The sequence below is a fragment of the Piliocolobus tephrosceles genome, chromosome 5 (assembly GCF_002776525.5).
Source record: "Piliocolobus tephrosceles isolate RC106 chromosome 5, ASM277652v3, whole genome shotgun sequence".
Lineage (NCBI taxonomy): Eukaryota > Metazoa > Chordata > Mammalia > Primates > Cercopithecidae > Piliocolobus > Piliocolobus tephrosceles.
Genome location: NC_045438.1, coordinates 136,595,778 through 136,617,427, shown reverse-complemented (window position 1 = coordinate 136,617,427; position 21,650 = coordinate 136,595,778). Strand labels below are relative to the sequence as shown.

The following is a 21,650-nucleotide window of genomic DNA, read 5'->3' as shown; positions in this document are numbered from 1 at the left end:
TGAACTCCTGACCTCGTGATCCACCCACCTCGGCCTCCCAAAGTGCTAGGATTACAGGCACAAGCCACCACACCCAGCCTTCACACTTATTATTTTTATATATGCACTGGGAAAAGGCTAGAAGGATATTTGTTCAAATGTTATAAGTGAACGTGGCTGGGTGGTAGGATCACAGTTGAACTTTTTTTCTTTTACAGTATGCTCTTCCTTCCAATAGCAAACGACTTTTTTTCTTTTTTTAAGAGATGAGGTCTTGCTATGTTGCCCAGGCTGGTCTTGAACTCCTGAACTCAAGCAATCCTCCCACCTCAGCCTCCCAAAGTGCTGGGATTACAGACATGAGCCCTGACACACAGTTGCAAATGTCATTTTTAATATAAAACATTTTTTTAGGCCAGCCATGGTGGCTCACGCCTGTAATCCCAGCACTTTGGGAGGCTGAGGTGGGCAGATCACCTGAGGTCAGGAGTTCGAGACCAGCCTGACCAACATGGCGAAACCCCATCTCTACCAAAAATACAAAAATTAGCTAGGCATGGTGGCATGCACCTATTATCCCAGCTACTTGGGAGGCTGAGGCAGGAGAACTGCTTGAAACCGGGAGGCAGAGGTTGCAGTGAGCCGAGATTGCATCACTGCTCCAGCCTTGGTGACAGAGTGAGACTCCGTCTCAAAAAAAACCAAAATTTTTAGGCCGGGAGTGGTGGTTCACACCTGTAATCCCAGCACTTTGGGAGGCCAAGACAGGTAGATCACAAGGTCAGGAGTTTGAGACTAGCCTGGCCAACATGGTGGAACCCCCGTCTCTACTAAAAATACAAAAATTAGCCAGGCATGATGGTGGGCGCCTGAAATCCCAGCTACTCGGGAGGCTGAGGCAGGACAATCGTTTGAACCCAGAGGTGGAGGTTACAGTGAGCCGAGATGGTGCCACTGCACTCCAGCCTGGGCAACAGTGAGACTCCATCTCAAAAAAAAAAAACCTTTTTTAAAACAATTTATATTGGCCGGGTGCGGTGGCTCAAGCCTGTAATCCCAGCACTTTGGGAGGCCGAGACGGGTGGATCACGAGGTCAGGAGATCGAGACCATCCTAGCTAACACAGTGAAACCCCGTCTCTACTAAAAAATACAAAAAACCTAGCCGGGCGAGGTGGCAGGCGCCTGTAGTCCCAGCTACTCAGGAGGCTGAGGCAGGAGAATGGCGTGAACCCGGGAGGCAGAGCTTGCAGTGAGCTGAGATCCAGCCACTGCACTCCAGCCTGGGCGACAGAGCGAGACTCCGTCTCAAAAAAAAAAAAATTTTATAGCATAAGATAAGATATCCAGTTATCAATTTAAGTACAATAAGGAGTATCTCAAGTGAATGCTTCAAAGTCACGTAGATCTGAATATAAATTCTAGCACTTTCCAGCCCTATGGTCTTGACCCAACTATGCAACCTCTCAACCTTGTTTCCTCATCTTTAGAATGTAAATGACAGTGAGGTGCGGTGGCTCACGCGTGTAGTCCCAACTGTTCAGGAGGCTAAGGCAGGAGGATCACTTGAGTCCTGGAGTTTGAGGTCACAGTGAGCTATGATTGTGCCACTGCACTCCAGCCTGGGCAATAGAGTGAGAGACCCTGACTCTAAAAAAATAAATAGGCTAAATGAGGTGACTCACACCTGTAATCCCAACACTGGGGGGCTGAGGTGGGAGGATTGCTTGAGCCCAGGAGTTCAAGGCCAGCCTGGGCAACATAGCAAAACCCCATCTGTAGAAAAAACTTAAAAATTAGCCAAGTGTGGTGGTGCGCATCTGCAGTCCCAGTTGCTTGGGAGGCTACGTGGGGAGGATCGCTTGAGCCCAGGAGTTCGATGTTGCAGTAAACTATGATCGTGCACCTGCACTCTAGCCTGGGTGACAGAGCCAGACCCTGACAAATAAATAAATAAATAACAAAGCAAGCCTGCCTGGCAAAGTTGTTGCAAGGATGGCAGTAAGTGGCTCTGTAGGCACATAACAGGTGCCAAAGGAGGTAGGGATAAGGTCAGAAGGCTTCCTGGAGGAGGTGAGATGCAGCTGGATTTGAACAGGGAGTCATGGATGGGATTTCTGGTGGAAAGAGAGCCCTGAGAGTGAGGCACAGTAAGAGCAAAGGTATAGAGCAGAAGGGAACATGGGCTGGATTTGGACAGCAGAGCCTGGAAGGCTGGCCAGGGAGTGTGGACGCTGTCTCTGGGGCAGAACCTCTGGAGATGTCTGAGTTGCAGAGGGACTCAGAGCCCTGGAGTGACGAAGTCCAGGCTGTGCCACGGTCTCCCTGGCACTCCACTCGGGTGGAGGGCGGATGGAAGGGTGACAGAGTGTTCTAAGAGTTGAGGCCAGTGGAGAGGCGGGTCCAAACCAAGGCAGCAACAGGGAGGGGAGGCAGGGGATGGACTGGGCTCCATAGGGCAGAAGCCCATTTGTGAAATCAAAAGCAGCCCACTGAGGGATGCAAAGCCCATCACCCTTCCCTCCCCTAAGGGCACCGTGGACGGGGAGGGGGCCAGAGACCTTCCAGGCAGAGCTCCTGGCCCCCGACCCAGCAGCCCGGCTCTCCCTTCTAGCTCTGGGGCGCTGCTTCCCATGGACCAACGTCACTCTACCAGCGCTCCCAGGGATCACCAATGACACCACCATAACGCAGGGGATCAGGTAGGCACCTCCCTCCCCCACATCCTGGCCACACCCCTTCCACCCACAGCCCCGTCTGACTCTATCTCCCCAACAGCGGTCTTATTGACAGCCTCAATGCCCGAGACATCAGTGTTAAGATCTTTGAAGATTTTGCCCAGTCCTGGTATTGGATTCTTGTGTGAGTCACCAGATTCCCCTTCTCTCGTGTCCTTGCCTTCTCCCTCCCTGATCCTCTATCCCCTCGTCCAATGTCTGAAACACAGGTTTTGGACAGAGGAGGAGGAGCCAGAGCTCAGAATGGATTCCAAAACCAACAGGATTTATAAGGGAAAGAGGCCTAATCTGGGGACGTTGGGTGGTGTGTGGAAAGGCAGGGGGAGCCTCTGAAAGGGGAAAGATTTGAGGGACTAGGGCTGAACCTCACTGTCCTCACCCTGCCTACAGAGCCCTGGGAGTGGCTCTGATCTTGAGCCTACTGTTTATCTTGCTTCTGCGCCTGGTGGCCGGGCCCCTGGTGCTGGTGCTGATCCTGGGGGTCCTGGGCGTGCTGGCATACGGCATCTACTACTGCTGGGAGGAGTACCGAGTGCTGCGGGACAAGGGCGCCTCCATCTCCCAGCTGGGTTTCACCACCAACCTCAGTGCCTACCGGAGCGTTCAGGAGACCTGGCTGGCCGCCCGTGAGTGTCCTGCCCACCCCCAAGCCACCAGCTGCCCAAGGATTGCCCTGGGCCATGCCCGGCCCCAGCCCTGGCCCTGACCTAGGTCTGTCTGCCCGTCCTCTGCAGTGATCGTCCTGGCGGTGCTTGAAGCCATCCTGCTGCTGGTGCTCATCTTCCTGCGGCAGCGGATTCGTATTGCCATCGCCCTCCTGAAGGAGGCCAGCAAGTTAGGGCCTGCCTGGGAGGGACATGGGGCTGAGGACAGCGTGGACCCAGGACGGGGGGTGCTAGAGAGGTGGCAGGGAGCCTCAGAGGAGAAGGGAGGAATAGCACAGCGGTGAACACTGCTGTGGCTTTGCCTCTCTAAGCCTCTGCTTCCCCATCTGTAAAATGGGCGTAACAATAGTTCCTGCCTTCCAGGGTTGTTGTGAGGATTAAAGGAGTGCCTGGAACATGACATAGGCCTTCTAGAGGGGCTGGTGGGAGTGGTGGTGGCTGAGTGGAATGGCAGGAATCCAGGCCAGGAGGGGCAGCAGCTTGCTCCTGACCAGGAACTGCCACACACACCTGCCAGGGGATCACACTTAGGGGTGATCTTCCCTTACTCCACCTGAAGCTGCCCCAGATGGTTTCTCTGTGACTCTAGTTTCCTCTAAGGGTCCTGTGAGCCTGACTTATTCAGTTCTGTTTATCCAGTGAGCACCTACAGTGTGCCTAGCCCTGCACCAGGCCCTGAGGACACAGATATGAAAGATAATGTCCCTGCCCCTGTTGGTGCCACCCTGGGGGAGTGGGGCAGGCCCCAGCGAGGGCAGAGATGGGGTCAGCCCCTTGAGAAGATGGACAGCTGGGGCAGTGACAGTGAACAGCTCTTGTTTCCCTGCAGGGCTGTGGGACAGATGATGTCTACCATGTTCTACCCGCTGGCCACCTTTGTCCTCCTCCTCATCTGCATTGCCTACTGGGCCATGACTGCTCTGTATCCTCTGCCCACGCAGCCAGCCACTCTTGGAGTCCTGGGGGTGATGGAAAACAAAGCAATACTTGCCCCGTACAGTGCCTTGGTGTCACTGGAAGAGGTGCCCCTTTCTCCGGGCAGACGCAGCAGCACTGTGCCTGAACACAGTTGAAAGGGTACACACAGGCTGAATTTCAGCCCTCTCTGTGCAGCAAAAGATCTGCACAAGCACCTAGGAACAGGTCCCTAAAGTGAGTGGTCTGTGGAGACCTCATGTGACCATGCTTTCCTTGACTCCCCTCTGGGTACCTGGCTACATCAGGGCAGCCCCAGTATGTGCTCTGGGCATCCAACATCAGCTCCCCCGGCTGTGAGGAAGTGCCAATAAATACATCATGCGACCCCATGGTAAGAGGAAGCGGGGGACATGGAGGCAGGACTGGTAGGGCTGAGGGGCTGTAGGGGCCACATTCCTCATTGTACAGGGAAGACTGAGACCACAGAGGGCAAGAAACTCATGCACACCCAAGCCCCAGCAGAGCTAGAAGAAACCAGTTCCCAGAATACCTGGTATTCCTGTTGGACCGTCCATCATGTGGGGAGGGAAACTGAGGCTGGGAGAGACAGCCCTGGATACCAGGACTTACTCCACCCCTCCCCAGGACATTCCTCTGACTTGAGGACCATCAACCCACTTCACCCTCTGAGTCTCAGCCTACTCCTCTGTTTGTTTGTTTGGAGACAGGGTCTCGCTCTGTTGCCCAGGCTGGAGTGCAGCAGTGCAATCTCAGCTCACTGCAACCTCCATCCCCCAGGCTCAAACAATCCTCCCACCTCAGTCTCCTGAGTAGCTGGGACTACTAGCGTGTGACACCACGCCAGGCTAATTTTTTTTGTTTTTTGTTTTTGAGATGGAGTCTTGCCATGTCGCCCAGGCTGGAGTGCAGTGTCGCAATCTCAGCTCACTGCAAGCTCCGCCTCCCAGGTTCCCGCCATTCTCCTGCCTCAGCCTCCTGAGTAGCTGGGACTACAGGTACCCACCACCACGCCCGGCTAATTTTTGAATTTTTTAGTAGAGACGGGGTTTCACCGTGTTAGCCAGGATGGTCTCGATCTCCTGACCTCATGATCCACCCGCCTTGGCCTCCCAAAGTGCTGGGATTACAGGCATGACCACCGCGCCCGGCCACGCCAGGCTAATTTTAAGCTTTTTGTAGAGGCAAGGTCTTGCTGTGTTGCCTAGGCTGATCTTGATCTCCTGGGGTTGCCCCGATGTAGTCAGGTATCCAAGCGATCCTCTGGCTTAACCTCCCAAGTACTGGGATTATAAGAGTGAGCTGTCACATGCAGCCCCACTCCTCTGTAAGATGGGGACAATTATAATAGCCATCCCTGGGGTGGCTGAGAAGATGAAATGACTTTGGGTACATAAAGTGCTTAGTACAATGCCTGGCACCTGATAAGAGCTCAATAACAGGTTGTATTGTATTGTATTGTTAAGTCTTCCTCCCTTGGAACACAGAGCCCTAGGTAGTAGCTAGGTGGGACTCCCTGGGGGGGGACCTGGGAGAGAAGCTGCTTCCAAAACTCTCTCTGAGGTTTCCCGGGAGTGGCGCTGGGTTGCTGGGAATTTACTCTTCTCAAACCTGCCATGTCTTCACCTCGTCTGAGCTGGAAACATGAGCTGTGCTACAGGCATTAGCCCCACTCCTATTAAAAAGGGGAGGTTTGGCCAGGCGCCATGGCTCACGCCTGTATTCCCAGCACTTTGGGAGGCCGAGGCAGGCGGATCGCCTGAGATCAGGAGTTTGAGACCAGCCTGGCCAACATGGCGAAACCCTATCTCTACTAAAAGTACAAAACTTAGAAGGGCGTGTGGTAGCAGGCACCTGTAACCCCAGCTACTCAGGAGGCTGAGGCAGAAGAATTGCTTGAACCTGGGAGGCGGAGGTTGCAGTGAGCTGAGATCGTGCCAATGCACTCCAGGTTTGGCAGCGAGACTCTCCGTCTCAAAAAAAAAAAGGGGGGGGGAGGTTTATTTACATGTACAGAGGACCCACTATGTGCCAGGCCACTGGGTATACAAAGCCCAAAATGATGTGGTTCTTTTTCTTTTTCTTTTTCTTTTTTTTTTTCTTTTTTAACGAAAAAAAAGGCTGTTACCCAGGCTGAAGTACAGTTATGTGATCATGGCTCACTGCAGCCTTATCTCCCAGGCTCAAGTGATCTTCTCACCTCAGTCTCCCAAGTAGCCGGGACTACAAATGAGTGCCACCATGCCCGGCTAATTTTTTTTTTTTTTTTTTTTTAAGAGATGGGGTTTCGGCCGGGCGCGGTGGCTCAAGCCTGTAATCCCAGCACTTTGGGAGGCCGAGACGGGCGGATCATGAGGTTTGGAGATCGAGACCATCCTGGCTAATGTGGTGAAACCCCATCTCTACTAAAAAATACAAAAAACTAGCCGGGCGACCTGGCGGGGGCCTGTATTCCCAGCTACTCGGGAGGCTGAGGCAGGAGAATGGCGTAAACCCAGGAGGCGGAGCTTGCTGTGAGCTGAGACCTGGCCACTGCACTCCAGCTTGGGCGGCAGAGCGAGACTCCGTCTCAAAAAAAAAAAAAAAAAAAAAGAGATGGGGTTTCACTATGTTGCCCAGGCTGGTCTCGAACAACTGGGCTCAAGCAATTTGCCTGCTTCAGCCTCCAAAAGTGTTGGGATTACAGGCGTGCACAACTGTGCTGGGTATGACATGAGTGTTGTTTTCAACTTGCTTATGATCTAGCAGTAAAGACTGACAGGAGGCCGGGCACGGTGGCTCACGCCTGTAATCCCAGCACTTTGGGAGGCCAAGGCAGGTGGATCATGAGGTCCGGAGTTCGAGACCAGCCTGGCCAATATGGTGACAGAGCGAGACTCCATCTCAAAAAAGAAAAAAAAAGATTTTTTGATTAGCCAGGCATGGTGGCACACACCTGCAGTCCCAGCTACTCGGGAGGTTGAGGCAGGAGGATTGCTTGAATGCGGGAGGCAGAGGTTGCAGTGAGCTGATATTGAGCCACTGTACTCCATTCTGGGCAACAGAGTGAGACCCTGTCTCCAAAAAAAATTTTCTTGGTTATATTTGCTATAAAGGGTTGTTTTTTAATTTGTGACTTTTTACTTTTTATTATTATTATTATTTTTTTTAATTAGAAAAAGTATTTATTTCTGCTCCTTTCATTCATCTTATTGTTCAGGAAACAGTCTTACATACATATCTGAAATAATCTACCATCACACACTCTAGTTAAAGGCAAAGCACCATAGGAAAAGCTGATCAGCTGTCCACAGTTCTCAGCTTATGGAATCTTGCTTCTGGATTTTATGTTAATTTCTGAAAATCAGAAATGTCATCTCCAAAAATGTTAAGGGGGTTGTAAAAAACAATCACTTTATTTGATATGATAGCTGTAGATATGGAGTATATTTTCTTTAAGAAATGAAAAACTAAAAAGAAAATGCCACTCAACATTGTTGGTATAGCAATAGGTCAGCAGGAAAAAAAAATACTGTGATAAACTTGTCTCTTTAATACCAAGAAGAAATTCTAGTGCAAGCTTCAATACACTTCCTTTCTTTTACCGCTGCTCTTCATTCTTTTCCACATGTCATACTGGAGGATTGGTACAGCCTTTAAAACTTCATTGACAGGAGCAAATCCAGTATCCACTGATTTCTTCTCAAAGGCACTCTAACCCATCAGATAGCCCCTGTAGGCCAAGAAAGCTACTGGCCTCTGATGCCCATGTTCATCAGTCATAGAGCCAACACTTGGAGGTTCAACAATAACATCATAAATTATTCCTCCGGTAATGAGGAAGTAAGACACCACCACCAGAGCATACACAGTCATGGCCGACGGCATGTGCAACCAGGGCGGCTTCCTCAGCTTCAGGTTGGGACATTCGAGCACTAAGAACGGGACACGGTACAAGGTCTCCATGTTTGTGGCAGCAAGATACTTTTTATTATGGGAATTTTGAAATATATGCAAAAGTAGAGATGATAGCACAGTCAGTCCCTGTACCCAGATTCCACAACCCTCAACTTTCTACTATTCTTATTTCATCTATATCCTCACCCATAATTTTTTTTTTTTTTTTGAGACGGAGTTTTTCTCGTCTCCCAGGCTAGAATGCAGTGGCGTGATCTCGGCTCACTGCAACCTTTGCCACCTAGGTTCAAGCGATTCTCCTGCCTCAGCCTCCTGAATAGCTGGGATTATAGGTGTCTGCCACCATGCCTGGCTAATTTTTCGTATTTTCAGTAGAGATGCGGTTTCACCATGTTGGCCAAGCTAGTCTTGAACTGCTGACCTCAGGTGATACGCCCGCTTTGGCCTCCCAAAGTGCTGAGATTACAGGCTTGAGCCACCATGCCCACCACATTAATTTTTTTTTCTGGAGACTTTTAAGGCAAATTCTGGACATCACGCCATTTCACCTGTACATACATCGAGATGGATCTCAACAGATAAGAACTGTTTAAAAGCATAGCCACTATATCATTATCACATCTCACAAAATTAACAATAATTCCTTAATATCATCAAATACCCAGCCTGTTCTATCTGCTGGAAAGGGTTTTGGTAGACGTTGCAGAGGCTGCTCTGGAAGAGGAATGCTGAGTGAGTGCCTTCCCCTCTGATTGAGACTGAGGGAGCTGATTATGTTTATGCTATAGGCAGACCAAACTGAATTTGAGCCTAGAGATGGAACTCTCAGACAGAACTTGACTCCCACAGTTCAGAGAAGCTGCTACTTCCCACCTGTCAACTCTGGGGGGGGCAGAAGCTACTGGGCATGGGACGCCCAGGCTCCATATGAGGTGTCCGAAGCCTGAGCTTACTCTATCTCCATCTACCCTCCCAGGCCCAGCCTGTGAACTCCTCGTGCCCAGGGCTGATGTGCGTCTTCCAGGGCTACTCATCCAAAGGCCTAGTCCAACGTTCTGTCTTCAACCTGCAAATCTATGGGGTCCTGGGGCTCTTCTGGACCCTTAACTGGGTACTGGCCCTGGGCCAGTGCGTCTTGGCCGGAGCCTTTGCCTCTTTCTACTGGGCCTTCCACAAGCCCCAGGACATCCCTACCTTCCCCCTAATCTCTGCGTTCATCCGCACACTCCGGTAAGGATGGGGCAGGGCCCTGGTCATTGTAAGCACGGGGGCCCCAGGGGTCCTGGAGCCGTCTCTGACTGCATGACACCCTCTGCAGTTACCACACCGGGTCGTTGGCATTTGGAGCCCTCATCCTGACCCTTGTGCAGATAGCCCGGGTCATCTTGGAGTATATTGACCACAAGCTGAGAGGTGAGCCTGGAGTCAGAGTAGGAGTCAGGAGCTGGGGAAGGCCATTAGGGAGGGGCTATAAGAGGCCAGTGACCAAAATGAGCTTTCCTTGCTCCCAGGAGTGCAGAACCCTGTAGCCCGCTGCATCATGTGCTGTTTCAAATGCTGCCTCTGGTGTCTGGAAAAATTTATCAAGTTCCTAAACCGCAATGCATACATCATGGTGAGCCACACTGCAAGCAACCCTTTGTCCTGGTGCCCTTTGGTCTAGACACCCCCAATCCTGGTCCAGGCAGCTTACCTTGGTAACTCTGACCTTTCCACCTCGCTCAGATTGCCATCTACGGGAAGAATTTCTGTGTCTCAGCCAAAAATGCCTTCACACTACTCATGCGAAACATTGTCAGGTTAGGTTGTTCCCCACTCCCTTTGTGGCTCCCTCCTCCGATCTCCCACCCAAGGCTGGCTTCATGGGCGTGCTGTGCTCATCCGGGCCCTAGACTTGATTTAGTGCTCTGCTCTTACCACCTTGAAATGTGAACAATTTTCATTTTGCACCAGTCCCCACAAATTACAAAGCCAGTTTTACTCTCAGCATTGCCAGGCTTCTCACCCTCAACCTCCCCTAACTTCTGGCACAGGGTGGTCGTCCTGGACAAAGTCACAGACCTGCTGCTGTTCTTTGGGAAGCTGCTGGTGGTTGGAGGCGTCGGTAAGGGACCAGGAGCTGTGGGGACAGAGGGTAGGTGTGCTGGGCAGCTGAAGAGGTGGCCTCAGAGGAGCAGCACTAACCCCCAGAATTATTCCACAGGGGTCCTGTCCTTCTTTTTTTTCTCTGGTCGCATCCAGGGACTGGGTAGAGACTTTGAGAGCCCCCATCTCAACTATTACTGGCTGCCCATCATGGTGAGTGACTCCCCTCTCTGCCGCTCCACCCCCAACTCCCCAAAGGAACCCTATAATCCCAACGGGTTGCGTGTCTTCCAGACCTCCATCCTGGGGGCCTACGTCATCGCCAGCGGCTTCTTCAGTGTTTTCAGCATGTGTGTGGACACGCTCTTCCTCTGCTTCCGTGAGTGACACCCCCAGCCACCTGTCCCCAACCTCAAAGTACTGAGCCATTCAAGCATTTTTTTAGAGATGTGGTGCTTCTAGAAACAGTTCGTTCGTGAGCTAAACGAACCAGAGGGAGCTTCTTGTGACATCCTGCGGCCAGGAGTTTAGGGAAGAAGGGAGAGAGTGAGCCCCCAGGCCAGTAGGCTCTCCAAAGAAGGCGTATTCTGATGGAGAAGTCTCTGCTATCTTCCCTAGGAAATCTCAGGTAGAAGTTAGTCATTAGAGGCCAGGCGCGGTGGCTCACTCCTGTAATCCCAGAACTTTGGGAGGCCGAGGTGGGCAGATCACTCTGAGGTCAGGAGTTCGAGACCAGCCTGGCCAACATGGTGAAACCCCTCTCTACTAAAAATACAAAAAATTAGCTGGGTGTGGTGGCCGGCGCCTGTAATCCCAGCCACCTGGGAGGCTGAAGCAGGAGAATCGCTTGAACTCAGGAGGCAGCAGTTGCAGCGAGCTGAGATTGTGCCACTGTACTCCAGCCTGGGCGACAGAGCAAGGCTCCATCTCAAGAGAGAAAAAAAAAAAAAAAAGGATTAAAAAAAGAAAAAAATAGCCATTAGAGAAACTTCCCAGCAGGTGGCTGTAGCGGCAGGGGATTTTCTTAATCTACAGCATGCATCCATTCAGGGTTTGCCAGGCTCCTCCTAAGCGACTGACACGCATTTTCCCGCTAATTCTTATCATCACTCTATGCAATATAATATTCCCGACCCCAGTTCATATGAGGAAACTGAGATTACATAACCTGCCCGGGGGTAGGGGTGGTAGTGCAGCTTGGATTCCAAACCCGGCAGGCCGCTTGCCTCCCAGTCCCCGATTTCCCGGCCCCAGGGTCCGCTCTAACCGATCTCTGTTGCGGCTCAGTGGAAGACCTGGAGCGGAACGACGGCTCCCTCGACCGGCCTTACTACATGTCCAAGAGCCTTCTAAAGATTCTGGGCAAGAAGAACGAGGCTCCTCCGGACAAAAAGAAGAGGAAGAAGTGAGAGTTCCAGCCCAGATCCAGGACTGCACCCCACCCCCACCGTCCAGCCGTCCAGCCTCACTTTGCCTTACAGGTCTCCATTTTGTAGTAAAAAAGGTTTTAGGCCAGGCGCGGTGGCTCACGCCTGTAATCCAACACTTTGGGATGCCGAGGCGGGCGGATCACCTGAGTCAGGAGTTCGAGACCAGCCTGGCCAACATGGTGAAACCCCCGTCTCTACTAAAACTACAAAAGTTAGCCGAGCGTGGTGGCATGCACCTGTCATCCCAGCTACTCAGGAGGTTGAGGCAGGAGAATCGCTTGAACCCGGGAGGCAGAGGTTGCAGTGAACCGAGATCGCGCCACTGCACTCCAACCTGGGTGACAGACTCCGTCTCCAAAACAAAACAAACAAAAAAATATTTTATTAAAGATATTTTGTTTTCTCTGTAAATCTGTGACTCATTCTCTCCACGACGACAGGCGGCCTTTTTTTTTTTTTTTTTTTTTCCGCGCCCGGCTCTTTAAAATCGGCCCGCCCCTGTGACGCGTCCTGGTGCCGCGGCCAATCAAAAAGCCCAATACGGATGGTGCAGGTCCCTTCTTCCCCCCAGCCAGTCCGCTTCCCGTTCGAGTCACGCGCTCCGGGCCTCCAAGAGGGCCAATCGGAAGGGCAAGCTTCGAGGCGCTGCGTGATCACGTGAGAGAAGATGTGCTGCTTGAAGACCAATTAGAGTCCTGGAAGCGCGGTGGGGCCTCCAGACGGGGGCGGGCTTAAGGGTGACATCTGCGCTTTAAAGGGTCTGGGTCAGCTGTCTCTTGACTCTGTGGAGTCTAGCTGCTGGAGTCACGGCCGCTGCGGGGAGAGATGGCTGGGGAGCGACCCGGCACGGCGCTCTGGCGCAGACGCTGGGGGCCGCGGATTCTGGGCTTCTGGGGAGGCTGTAGGGTTCGGGTGTTTGCCGCGATCTTCCTGCTGCTATTGTCTCTGGCAGACTCCTGGTCCAGGGCTGAGAACGACTTCGGTCTGGTGAGTCACCCGTCACATAGCCCTATCACCGACCCACGCAGGTGATCGACACCTAGTGTCCCCCGGGACGCGGGCGGCTGAACCGCTTTTCCGCAACAGGACCCTTTTCTTTCTCCCAGACCCCGTTTCCTCCGACCGCTCCCTCTCCGGGTCCCCGTCTTCCTCCTTATTCGAGCCCCTTCCTCTTTTGGGGTCCCCTTCCCTCCCTGAAGGCTTCTTCTCCTCTCGTAGACCCTCCCCTGCTCCGAACCGCTAGCTTAGCTCCAAACTCTCCTTCGTGTTCCTCTTTCTTGTTCTGGGACCCCAGCCCCTACTCGGGATCCCCATTAGATCCTCACTCTCCCATCGGAACCTGAGTTCCTAAAACCCCCAAGACAAGGTTGTATTTGTTGACCCTTCCTTCTCCCATGACAGGTGCAGCCGCTGGTGACCATGGAGCAACTGCTGTGGGTGAGCGGGAGACAGATCGGCTCAGTGGACACTTTCCGCATACCACTCATCACAGCCACTCCGCGGGGCACTCTCCTCGCCTTTGCTGAGGCAAGGAAAATGTCCTCATCCGATGAGGGGGCCAAGTTCATCGCCCTGAGGAGGTCCATGGACCAGGGTATAAAGATGCCTGGGTGAAAGAGCCGGTGCTAGGTCGGATGAGTAGGCAGCCCAATGGGCCCAAGGGCCCTGAGGATAGGGGAACTTAGAGGGTTGGTTGCCTGGGTTTCTGAGGGGTAGGGGGAAACTGACAAGGGCAAGTGTCTAGGACAGTGATCTGGAAATTGGGATCACCAAGGAGTTGGACATTCATTCAGCAAACATTTATTGGGTACCTGCTATATACCTATACTAGGCACTATTTTAGGTTTAATGAATATAGCCACGAACAAAACAAAAACCTCTGCCCTCATAGGACTTAAATTCTGTTGGAAGGAGACAGACAAGCATAGTAAACGAGTAAACTTTTTTGTGTGTTGCAAGGTGATAAATGCAATGGAGAAAAATAAAACAGGACAAGAGGTATAGATAGTGCAAGTGTTGGATTGCACCCTGGGGCTGTCCGAAGGCCTGGGGTCCCTAGCAGGAGGTGGGAAATTAACGGGAAGTGGTAGAAAGGGTACCTGCGGAGTGCTCACTCCGGGTTTCTTCCTCCACTTTTTTCAGGCAGCACATGGTCTCCTACAGCGTTCATTGTCAATGACGGGGATGTCCCCGATGGGCTGAACCTTGGGGCAGTGGTGAGCGATGCTGAGACAGGAGTGGTATTTCTTTTCTACTCCCTTTGTGCTCACAAGGCCGGCTGCCAGGTGGCCTCTACCATGTTGGTTTGGAGCAAGGATGATGGTGTTTCCTGGAGCACACCCCGGAATCTCTCCCTGGATATTGGCACTGAAGTGTTTGCCCCTGGACCAGGCTCTGGTATTCAGGTCTCTGTCCTAGGAGATAGGTGGAGGGGGCTGCCTTGTGGAGAGTCTGAGGGATACCTGCAAGTGGACTCCTTTCCAAGGGGAAGATTCTCTGAAGTCAGATTTTCTGGCTTGGGTGGGATTCCTTGAAAGACAGGGCATCCTGGTAGGAACACACCATCAGGAGGAGAGGCACCTTTGCCATTGGCTTCCCATTTGGCATTGTCAACAGGACTGTGCTAGTCCATGCAATACCCTCATGCAGAGTGGAAAAAGGCACTGCCTCTTTGGACAGACACAAGCCTGTGCCGGGGTGCACAGCTTGGCAGGTGAGCACAGGTTGGGCTTAAGCTCTCGTGCACCCTGTGGCTGGGCCCCCGGTGCACATGTCCAGCTGTACACCCTGGGAGAGCTTCTTAATTCAAACAGGGTGTGTGTTTATGGGATCTGACTGGAACCCTCAGTGAGCAAGGGCCAAACTGAAGGGGACCATACATGTGATTGCATTTGGGAAGTGGTGGGTTCCCTGTCCCTGCCTCTGAGCCTCCAGAGTCTCCTTCTGTGACACCCAGTTCCCTTTCCCACAGAAACAGCGGGAGCCACGGAAGGGACGCCTCATTGTGTGTGGCCATGGGACGCTGGAGCGGGACGGAGTCTTCTGTCTCCTCAGTGATGATCATGGTGCCTCCTGGCGCTATGGGAGTGGGGTCAGCGGCATCCCGTACGGTCAGCCCAAGCGGGAAAATGATTTCAATCCTGATGAATGCCAGGTCAGGAGTCCATGAGATGCTCCCTACCCATTTGACCCTCCCTGCCCTCCAGAGCATCATTTCGCACACAGACCCAGGGTCTGACTGCTCAGCTCAGTGCCACACACCCTTGCTCCCCTCAGGGACAGGGCATTTTGCCTGTTCCCTCCCTGAGGTCCTGTCCTCTCCCCTCAGCCCTATGAGCTCCCAGATGGCTCAGTCGTCATCAATGCCCGAAACCAGAACAACTACCACTGCCACTGCCGGATTGTCCTCCGTAGCTACGATGCCTGTGATACACTGAGGCCCCGTGATGTGACCTTTGACCCTGAGCTCGTGGACCCTGTGGTAGCTGCAGGAGCTGTAGTCACCAGCTCCGGCATTGTCTTCTTCTCCAACCCAGCACATCCGGAGTTCCGTGAGTGCCTCATGGGTGGGGTCAGCAGGGAGAGCCCTGTGTCTAGATAAGGCCTGGGCAGAGACCCTCCCTCCCTGACTCTCCTGCTCTCCCCAGGAGTGAACTTGACCCTGCGCTGGAGCTTCAGCAATGGTACCTCATGGCGGAAAGAGACAGTCCAGCTATGGCCAGGCCCCAGCGGCTACTCATCCCTGGCAACCCTGGAGGGCAGCATGGATGGAGAAGAGCAGGCCCCCCAGCTCTACGTCCTGTATGAGAAAGGCCGGAACCACTACACAGAGAGCATCTCCATGGCCAAAATCAGTGTCTATGGGACGCTCTGAGCTGTGCCACTGCCACAGGGGTATTAGGCCCAGGACTCTGCCTTCAAGACCACGGGTCTGTAGAAGGTCTGCTGGAGATGTCTGAAGGACAGTTCCATCTTCATTTAGACTCCAGCCTTGGCAAAATCACCTTCCCTTTACCAGGGAAATCACTTCCTTTAGGACTGAAAGCCAGGCATCCTCTTCCACAAAAAGGTCCTGCCCACATCCTTCCCATGTGGCCAAGCGTGGCCCCACCACCCTCTCTGCCCTCGCTCCCGGAACACTGATTGGTCCTGTCTTGGGCTGGGCTAGTGAGCTGTAGAATTGAATCAATGTGAACTCAGGGAACTGGGGAAGGTTGAGCCTCCTCTTTGGTGTTGGGGTAAGATAACTGCTTTCAAGAGGGCTGGTGAAAGTCCCCAGATGGCAGGATATTTGGTTTCAGAGTAAGGACTAGGTGCACCACCCCCATTGACTATTTATCAATCAAAATGTTTGTAACTTAAAATTTTTAATGAAGGATAATGAATATTTGTAGAGTCTCTATGGTTCTGTCAATGTACATCTTCATGTCTGTTTTCCTCGTGTATCCTTGTGAGCCTGGGTAAGTTCTGGGGAGAGAGCTGACATGCATATTGCCTGTGAAAATCTGACTTTGGCAAATCAAATCCTCTTTTCCTTTTGACATTCCCTCTTTTTTTGTTGTTGCTTTTTTTGAGACAGGGCTCGTCACCCAGGCTGGAGTGCAGTTGCACAATCACGGCTCACTGAAGCCTCGACCTCCTGGGCTCAAGTGATCCTCACATCTCAGCCTCCAGATTAGTTGGGACTACAGGTGGGTGACATCATGCCTGGTTAATTTTTTTTTTTTTTTTTGAGACGGAGTCTTGCTCTGTCGCCCAGACTGGAGTGCAGTGGCTGGATCTCAGCTCACTGCAAGCTCCGCCTCCCCGGTTTACGCCATTCTCCTGCCTCAGCCTCCGGAGTAGCTGGGACTACAGGCTCCCGCCACCTCGCCCGGCTAGTTTTTTGTATTTTTTTAGTAGAGAGGGGGTTTCACCGTGTTAGCCAGGATGGTCTCGATCTCCTGACCTCGTAATCCACCCGTCTCGGCCTCCCAAAGTGCTGGGATTACAGGCTTGAGCCACCAAGCCCGGCCCATGCCTGGTTAATTTTTTTTATTTTTACTTTTAGTAGAGACAAGGTTGTGCTATGTTGCCCAGGCTGGTATGGAACTCCTGTGCTTAAGCAATCCTCATGCCTCAGCTTCCCAAAGTGCTGAGGTTACAGCTATGAGCCACTGCACCTAGCCTACATTCCTTCTTATCACTGAGAAACAGGTTGGCCGGGCGCGGTGGCTCAAGCCTGTAATCCCAGCACTTTGGGAGGCCGAGACGGGCGGATCACGAGGTCAGGAGATCGAGACCATCCTGGCTAACCCGGTGAAACCCCGTCTCTACTAAAAAAAATACAAAAAACTAGCCGGGCGAGGTGGCGGGCGCCTGTAGTCCCAGCTACTCGGGAGGCTGAGGCAGGAGAATGGTGTAAACCCGGGAGGTGGAGCTTGCAGTGAGCTGAGATCCGGCCACTGCACTCCAGCCCGGGCGACAGAGCAAGACTCCGTCTCAAAAAAAAAAAAAAAGAGAAACAGGTTGATCTTCACAGGTGTAATGAGTATGAAGGGAGCGCCATAATATATTATTTATTTATTTATTTATTTATTTATTTATTTATTTATTTATTTTTTGAGATGGAGTCTCACTCTGTCACCCAGGCTGGAGTGCAGTGGCGCAATCTTAGCTCACTGCAACCTCCACCTCCCGGGTTCAAGCAAATTCTCCTGCCTTAGCCTCCTGAGTAGCTGAGATTACAGGCACCTACCACCATGCCCAGCTAATTTTTGTATTTTTAGTAGAGACGGGGTTTCACCATGTTGGTCAGGCTGGTCTCGAACTCCTGACCTTGTGATCCACCCACTTCAGCCTGCCAAAGTGTTGGGATTACAGGCATGAGCCACCGCGCCTGGCAATATTTTTAATTTTTGAGATAAGATCTCTCTGTCACCCCAGCTGGAGTGCAGTGGCACTATCAGAGCTCACTGTAGCTTTGATCTCCTGGGCTCAAGTGATCTTCCCACCTCAGCCTACCAAGTAGGAAGTAGGGACTACAGGTGTGTGCCACCACGCCCAGCTGAATTTTTTTTTTTTTTTTTTTTTTTTTGAGACAGAGTCTCACTCTGTCGCCTAGGCTGGAGTGCAGTGGCCGGATCTCAGCTCACTGCAAACTCCGCCTCCCGGGTTTACGCCATTCTCCTGCCTCAGCCTCCCGAGTAGCTGGGACTACAGATGCCCGCCACCTTGCCCGGCTAGTTTTTTGTATTTTTTAGTAGAGATGGGGTTTCACCGTGTTAGCCAGGATGGTCTCGATCTCCTGACCTCGTGATCCGCCCATCTCGGCCTCCCAAAGTGCTGGGATTACAGGCTTGAGCCACCGCGCCCGGCCCCAGCTGATTTTTTTTTGAGACAAGTCTCGCTCTTGTCCCCCAGGCTGGAGTACAATGGCGCAATCTCAGCTCACTGCAACCTCTGCCCCCCAGGTTCAAGCGATTCTCCTGCCTCAGCCTCCCAAGTAGCCGGGATTACAGGTGCCCACCACCATGCCTGGCTAATTTTTGTATTTTTAGTAGAGACAGGGTTTCACCATGATGGCCAGGCTGGTCTTGAACTCCTAGCCTCAGGTGATCCACCCGCCTCAACCTCCCAAAGTGCTGGGATTACAAGTGTGAGCCATGGTGCTGGCTGGTTGATGTTTTTAATTTTTAGTAGAGACAAAGTCTCACTATGTTGCCTAGGTTGGTCTCAAACTGCTGAGCTCAAGCAATCCGCCAGCCATGTTCTCTCAAAGTGCTGGGATTACAGGCTTGAGCCACCTCATTCAGCCTATAAGATGTCTTAAAATCCACACTCGGCCAAGTGTGGTGGCTCATACCTGTAATCCCAGCACTTTGGGAGGCCGAGGTGGGTGGATCACAAGGACAGGAGTTCAAGACCAGCCTGGCCAATATGGTGAAATCCCATCTCTACTAAAAATACAAAAACTAGCCGGGCGTGTTGGCATGCACCTATCGTCCCAGCTACTCAGGTGACTGAGGCAGGAGAATCACTTGAACCAGGAGGCGGAGGTTGCAATGAGCTGAGATGACACCACTGCATACCAGCCTCGGTGACAGAGTGAGACTCCGTCTGGAAAAAAAAAATATCCATGTTGTTTTATAGTTCTAACATGGGGTAGGATACTATCCTCCATGAAATAGGGTGCAAGTGTGTGAAATACAGATGGGAATCCTGTCCCGGCTAGCCTGACAGGGAAGTGAGCACTTCCTATGGCAAATTATGTAAGAAAATGTTCCCCAGGCAGATGCTTATGAAAAGAATCTGGGCAGCCTGCAGGTGAGTGGGAGAGCCCTTGCTTTCCTCCATGTGGAAGGAAAATGCAGTGCCTAGATGAGATGTTAAGAAAGTTAAAAGGTGGCCGGGCGCGGTGGCTCAAGCCTGTAATCCCAGCACTTTGGGAGGCCGAGACGGGCGGATCACGAGGTCAGGAGATCGAGACCATCCTGGCTAACACAGTGAAACCCCGTCTCTACTAAAAATACAAAAAAAAAACTAGCCAGGCAAGGTGGTGGGCGCCTGTAGTCCCAGCTGCTCAGGAGGCTGAGGCAGGAGAATGGCGTAAACCCGGGAGGCGGAGCTTGCAGTGAGCTGAGATCCGGCCACTGCACTCCAGTCTGGGCCACAAAGCAAGACTCCGTCTCAAAAAAAAAAAAAAAGAAAGAAAGAAAGAAAGTTAAAAGGCTGGGCGTGGTGGCTCACGCCTGCATCCCATCAGGTTTGGGAGGCCAAGGCGGGCGGATCATGAGGTCAGGAGTTCCAGACCAGCCTGGCCATCATCGTGAAACCCCATTTCTACTAAAAATACAAAAACTAGCCAGGCATGGTGGCAGGTGCCTGTAATCCCAAGCTACTTGGGAGGCTGAGGCAGGAGAATCGCTTGAACCCAAGAGATGGAGGTTGCAGTGAGTTGAGACCACACCACTGCACTCCAGCCACCACTGCACTCTAGCCTGGGTAACAGAGCAAGACTCTGTCTCAAAAAAAAAAAAAAAAAAAAAGACAGTTAAAGACTGTGGGCTGAGGGCCACATTCATTTGCAGTTAGAGGTTTGTTTTACTTTTAACTGTTTCTCTAAGAAATGTTGGGATAATTTATTCTGTCTGATGGAAGCAGTAGAATAATCCCAGTATATGTCAAGGCATGGTATAATTTTGTAATATTTTATCCAGAATTTGTGATCAGTAATATAATATTTATTTTTTTATTGAGACATTTGTAAAAACACACAAAAGTAGAGAAAATAGTTTAATGAACCCCATGTACCCAACGTCCAGTTCCAACAGTTATCAAGATGTTGCCACATTTGCTTCTGTTCCTTTTTTCTTTTCCTTTTTTTTGCTGAAGTATTTTAAAGCAAATCCCAGACCTCATGACATTCTCTCCTACATTATTAAGTATGCATCTCATTCTTTATTTTATTTTATTTTATTTTTTTTGAGGCGGAGTCTCGCTCCGTCGCCCAGACCCGAGTGCAGTGGCCAGATCTCAGCTCACTGCAAGCTCCGCCTCCCGGGTTTACACCATTCTCCTGCCTCAGCCTCCCGAGTAGCTGGGACTACAGGCACCCGCTACCGCGCCCGGCTAGTTTTTTTTATTTTTTAGTAGATACGGGGTTTCACCATGTTAGCCAGGATGGTCTCGATCTCCTGACCTCGTGATCCGCCCGTCTCGGCCTCCCAAAGTGCTGGGATTACAGGCTTGAGCCACCGCGCCCGGCCTCATCTCATTCTTTAAAATGAAGTTTTGACCGGGCGCCTGACTCATGCCTGTAATCCCAGCACTTTGGGAGGCCAAGGCAGGTGGATCACCTAAGGTCAGGAGTTCGAGACCAGCCTAGCCAACATGGCAAAACCCTGTCTCTACTAAAAAATAAAAATTTTAAAAAAAATTGCAGAAACCCCGTCTCTAGTAAAAATATAAAAATTAGTTGGGCATGGTGGTGGGTACCTCTATTCCCAGCTACTCAGGAGGATGAGGCAGGAGAATTGCATGAATCCAGGAGGCAGAGGTTGCAGTGAGCCGAGATGGTGCCCCTGCACTCCAGCCTGGATGCAGAGTGAGACTCCATCTCAAAATAAATAAATAAATAAAAATAATAAAATGAATGTTTGGTTATATAACCATAATGCCAATACAGACCCAAAAAATTAACAATAACTCTGTGTCATCATCTAATACCGTCATTATCCAAATTACATCAAATGTCTCAAAAGTATTTATAGATGATTTGTTTGAATCAGGATCCAAAAAGAATCTACACATTGGCTTTACTTTTTCTTTTTGTGCAGACAGGGTCTCACTGTTGTCCAGGCTGGTCTCTAATTCCTGGACTCATGCATTCCCTCCTGCCTTAGCCGAGTAGCTAGGGTTACAGGCATGTGCCACTACATTTGACTCACATTGCATTTCAATGTCTCTTAAATCGCTTAATCTACAATAGTCCACCTCCTCTTCCCTTTTTTGTTCTTTTTTTAAATGCCATCTATGCAGAAACGGTTATTTGTCCTGTAGAATGTCCCATTCTCTGGATTTGTCACTTTGCTTTGTCAGTGTCATTTAATTTATTCCTCCATCCCTTGTATTTTAGTTATCAAACCTCTGAAGGTTTGATTGGATTCACATTCCATTTTGGAGGGGCAAGAGTCCTTCCTAAGTGTTTCCTATTGTACCTGCACTGTCTGCTTGTCCCTCTCTGACTCAAGCTGTGATTGAGCAGTGGGTTCAGATAGCCATAGCCTGACCTCTCTCTCTTTTTTTTTTTTTTTTTGTTGAGACGGAGTCTCGCTCTATCACCCAAGCTGGAGTGCAGTGGCCGGATCTCAGCTCACTGCAAGCTCCGCCTCCCGGGTTCCCGCCATTCTCCTGCCTCAGCCTCCTGAGTAGCTGGGACTA

General features: G+C 51.4%; 2 protein-coding genes and 1 pseudogene across 5 annotated transcripts in view; 2 read left to right on the top strand and 1 right to left on the bottom strand.

The window, feature by feature from the left end:
• SLC44A4 (solute carrier family 44 member 4) overlaps nucleotides 1-11,708 on the top strand; it is a 17,383-nt gene extending 5,675 nt beyond the window's left edge. For both annotated transcript variants that reach the window (XM_023188843.1, XM_023188842.1), the window contains 14 exons: nucleotides 2,593-2,680; nucleotides 2,757-2,840; nucleotides 3,107-3,342; nucleotides 3,451-3,550; nucleotides 4,211-4,303; nucleotides 4,588-4,690; nucleotides 9,191-9,444; nucleotides 9,533-9,627; nucleotides 9,726-9,829; nucleotides 9,940-10,013; nucleotides 10,248-10,318; nucleotides 10,418-10,512; nucleotides 10,594-10,678; nucleotides 11,587-11,708. In XM_023188843.1, coding sequence (XP_023044611.1) covers nucleotides 2,593-2,680; nucleotides 2,757-2,840; nucleotides 3,107-3,342; nucleotides 3,451-3,550; nucleotides 4,211-4,303; nucleotides 4,588-4,690; nucleotides 9,191-9,444; nucleotides 9,533-9,627; nucleotides 9,726-9,829; nucleotides 9,940-10,013; nucleotides 10,248-10,318; nucleotides 10,418-10,512; nucleotides 10,594-10,678; nucleotides 11,587-11,708 — 1,604 coding nt within the window. The remainder of the gene's footprint in view (nucleotides 1-2,592; nucleotides 2,681-2,756; nucleotides 2,841-3,106; nucleotides 3,343-3,450; nucleotides 3,551-4,210; nucleotides 4,304-4,587; nucleotides 4,691-9,190; nucleotides 9,445-9,532; nucleotides 9,628-9,725; nucleotides 9,830-9,939; nucleotides 10,014-10,247; nucleotides 10,319-10,417; nucleotides 10,513-10,593; nucleotides 10,679-11,586) is intronic.
• Nucleotides 7,459-8,271, bottom strand: LOC111523905 (annotated as a pseudogene). The gene has a single exon (XR_002725632.1). The product of XR_002725632.1 is annotated as an oligosaccharyltransferase complex subunit OSTC pseudogene (transcript).
• Nucleotides 11,709-12,400: 692 nt separating the features above from the next.
• Nucleotides 12,401-16,145, top strand: NEU1 (neuraminidase 1). Of its 2 annotated transcripts, XM_023188845.1 has the most exons (6): nucleotides 12,401-12,716; nucleotides 13,131-13,323; nucleotides 13,872-14,134; nucleotides 14,701-14,883; nucleotides 15,058-15,280; nucleotides 15,377-16,145. In XM_023188845.1, exons 1-6 carry the CDS (start codon nucleotides 12,555-12,557, stop codon nucleotides 15,601-15,603), a joined length of 1,251 nt encoding a protein of 416 aa, XP_023044613.1. In that variant the 5' UTR covers nucleotides 12,401-12,554; the 3' UTR covers nucleotides 15,604-16,145. The 2 variants fall into 2 exon arrangements, with proteins under 2 accessions (XP_023044613.1, XP_023044614.1); XM_023188846.1 differs by lacking the exon at nucleotides 13,872-14,134 and having other exon boundaries at nucleotides 12,427-12,716; nucleotides 13,131-13,256; nucleotides 15,377-16,129.
• Nucleotides 16,146-21,650: the final 5,505 nt, after the last annotated feature.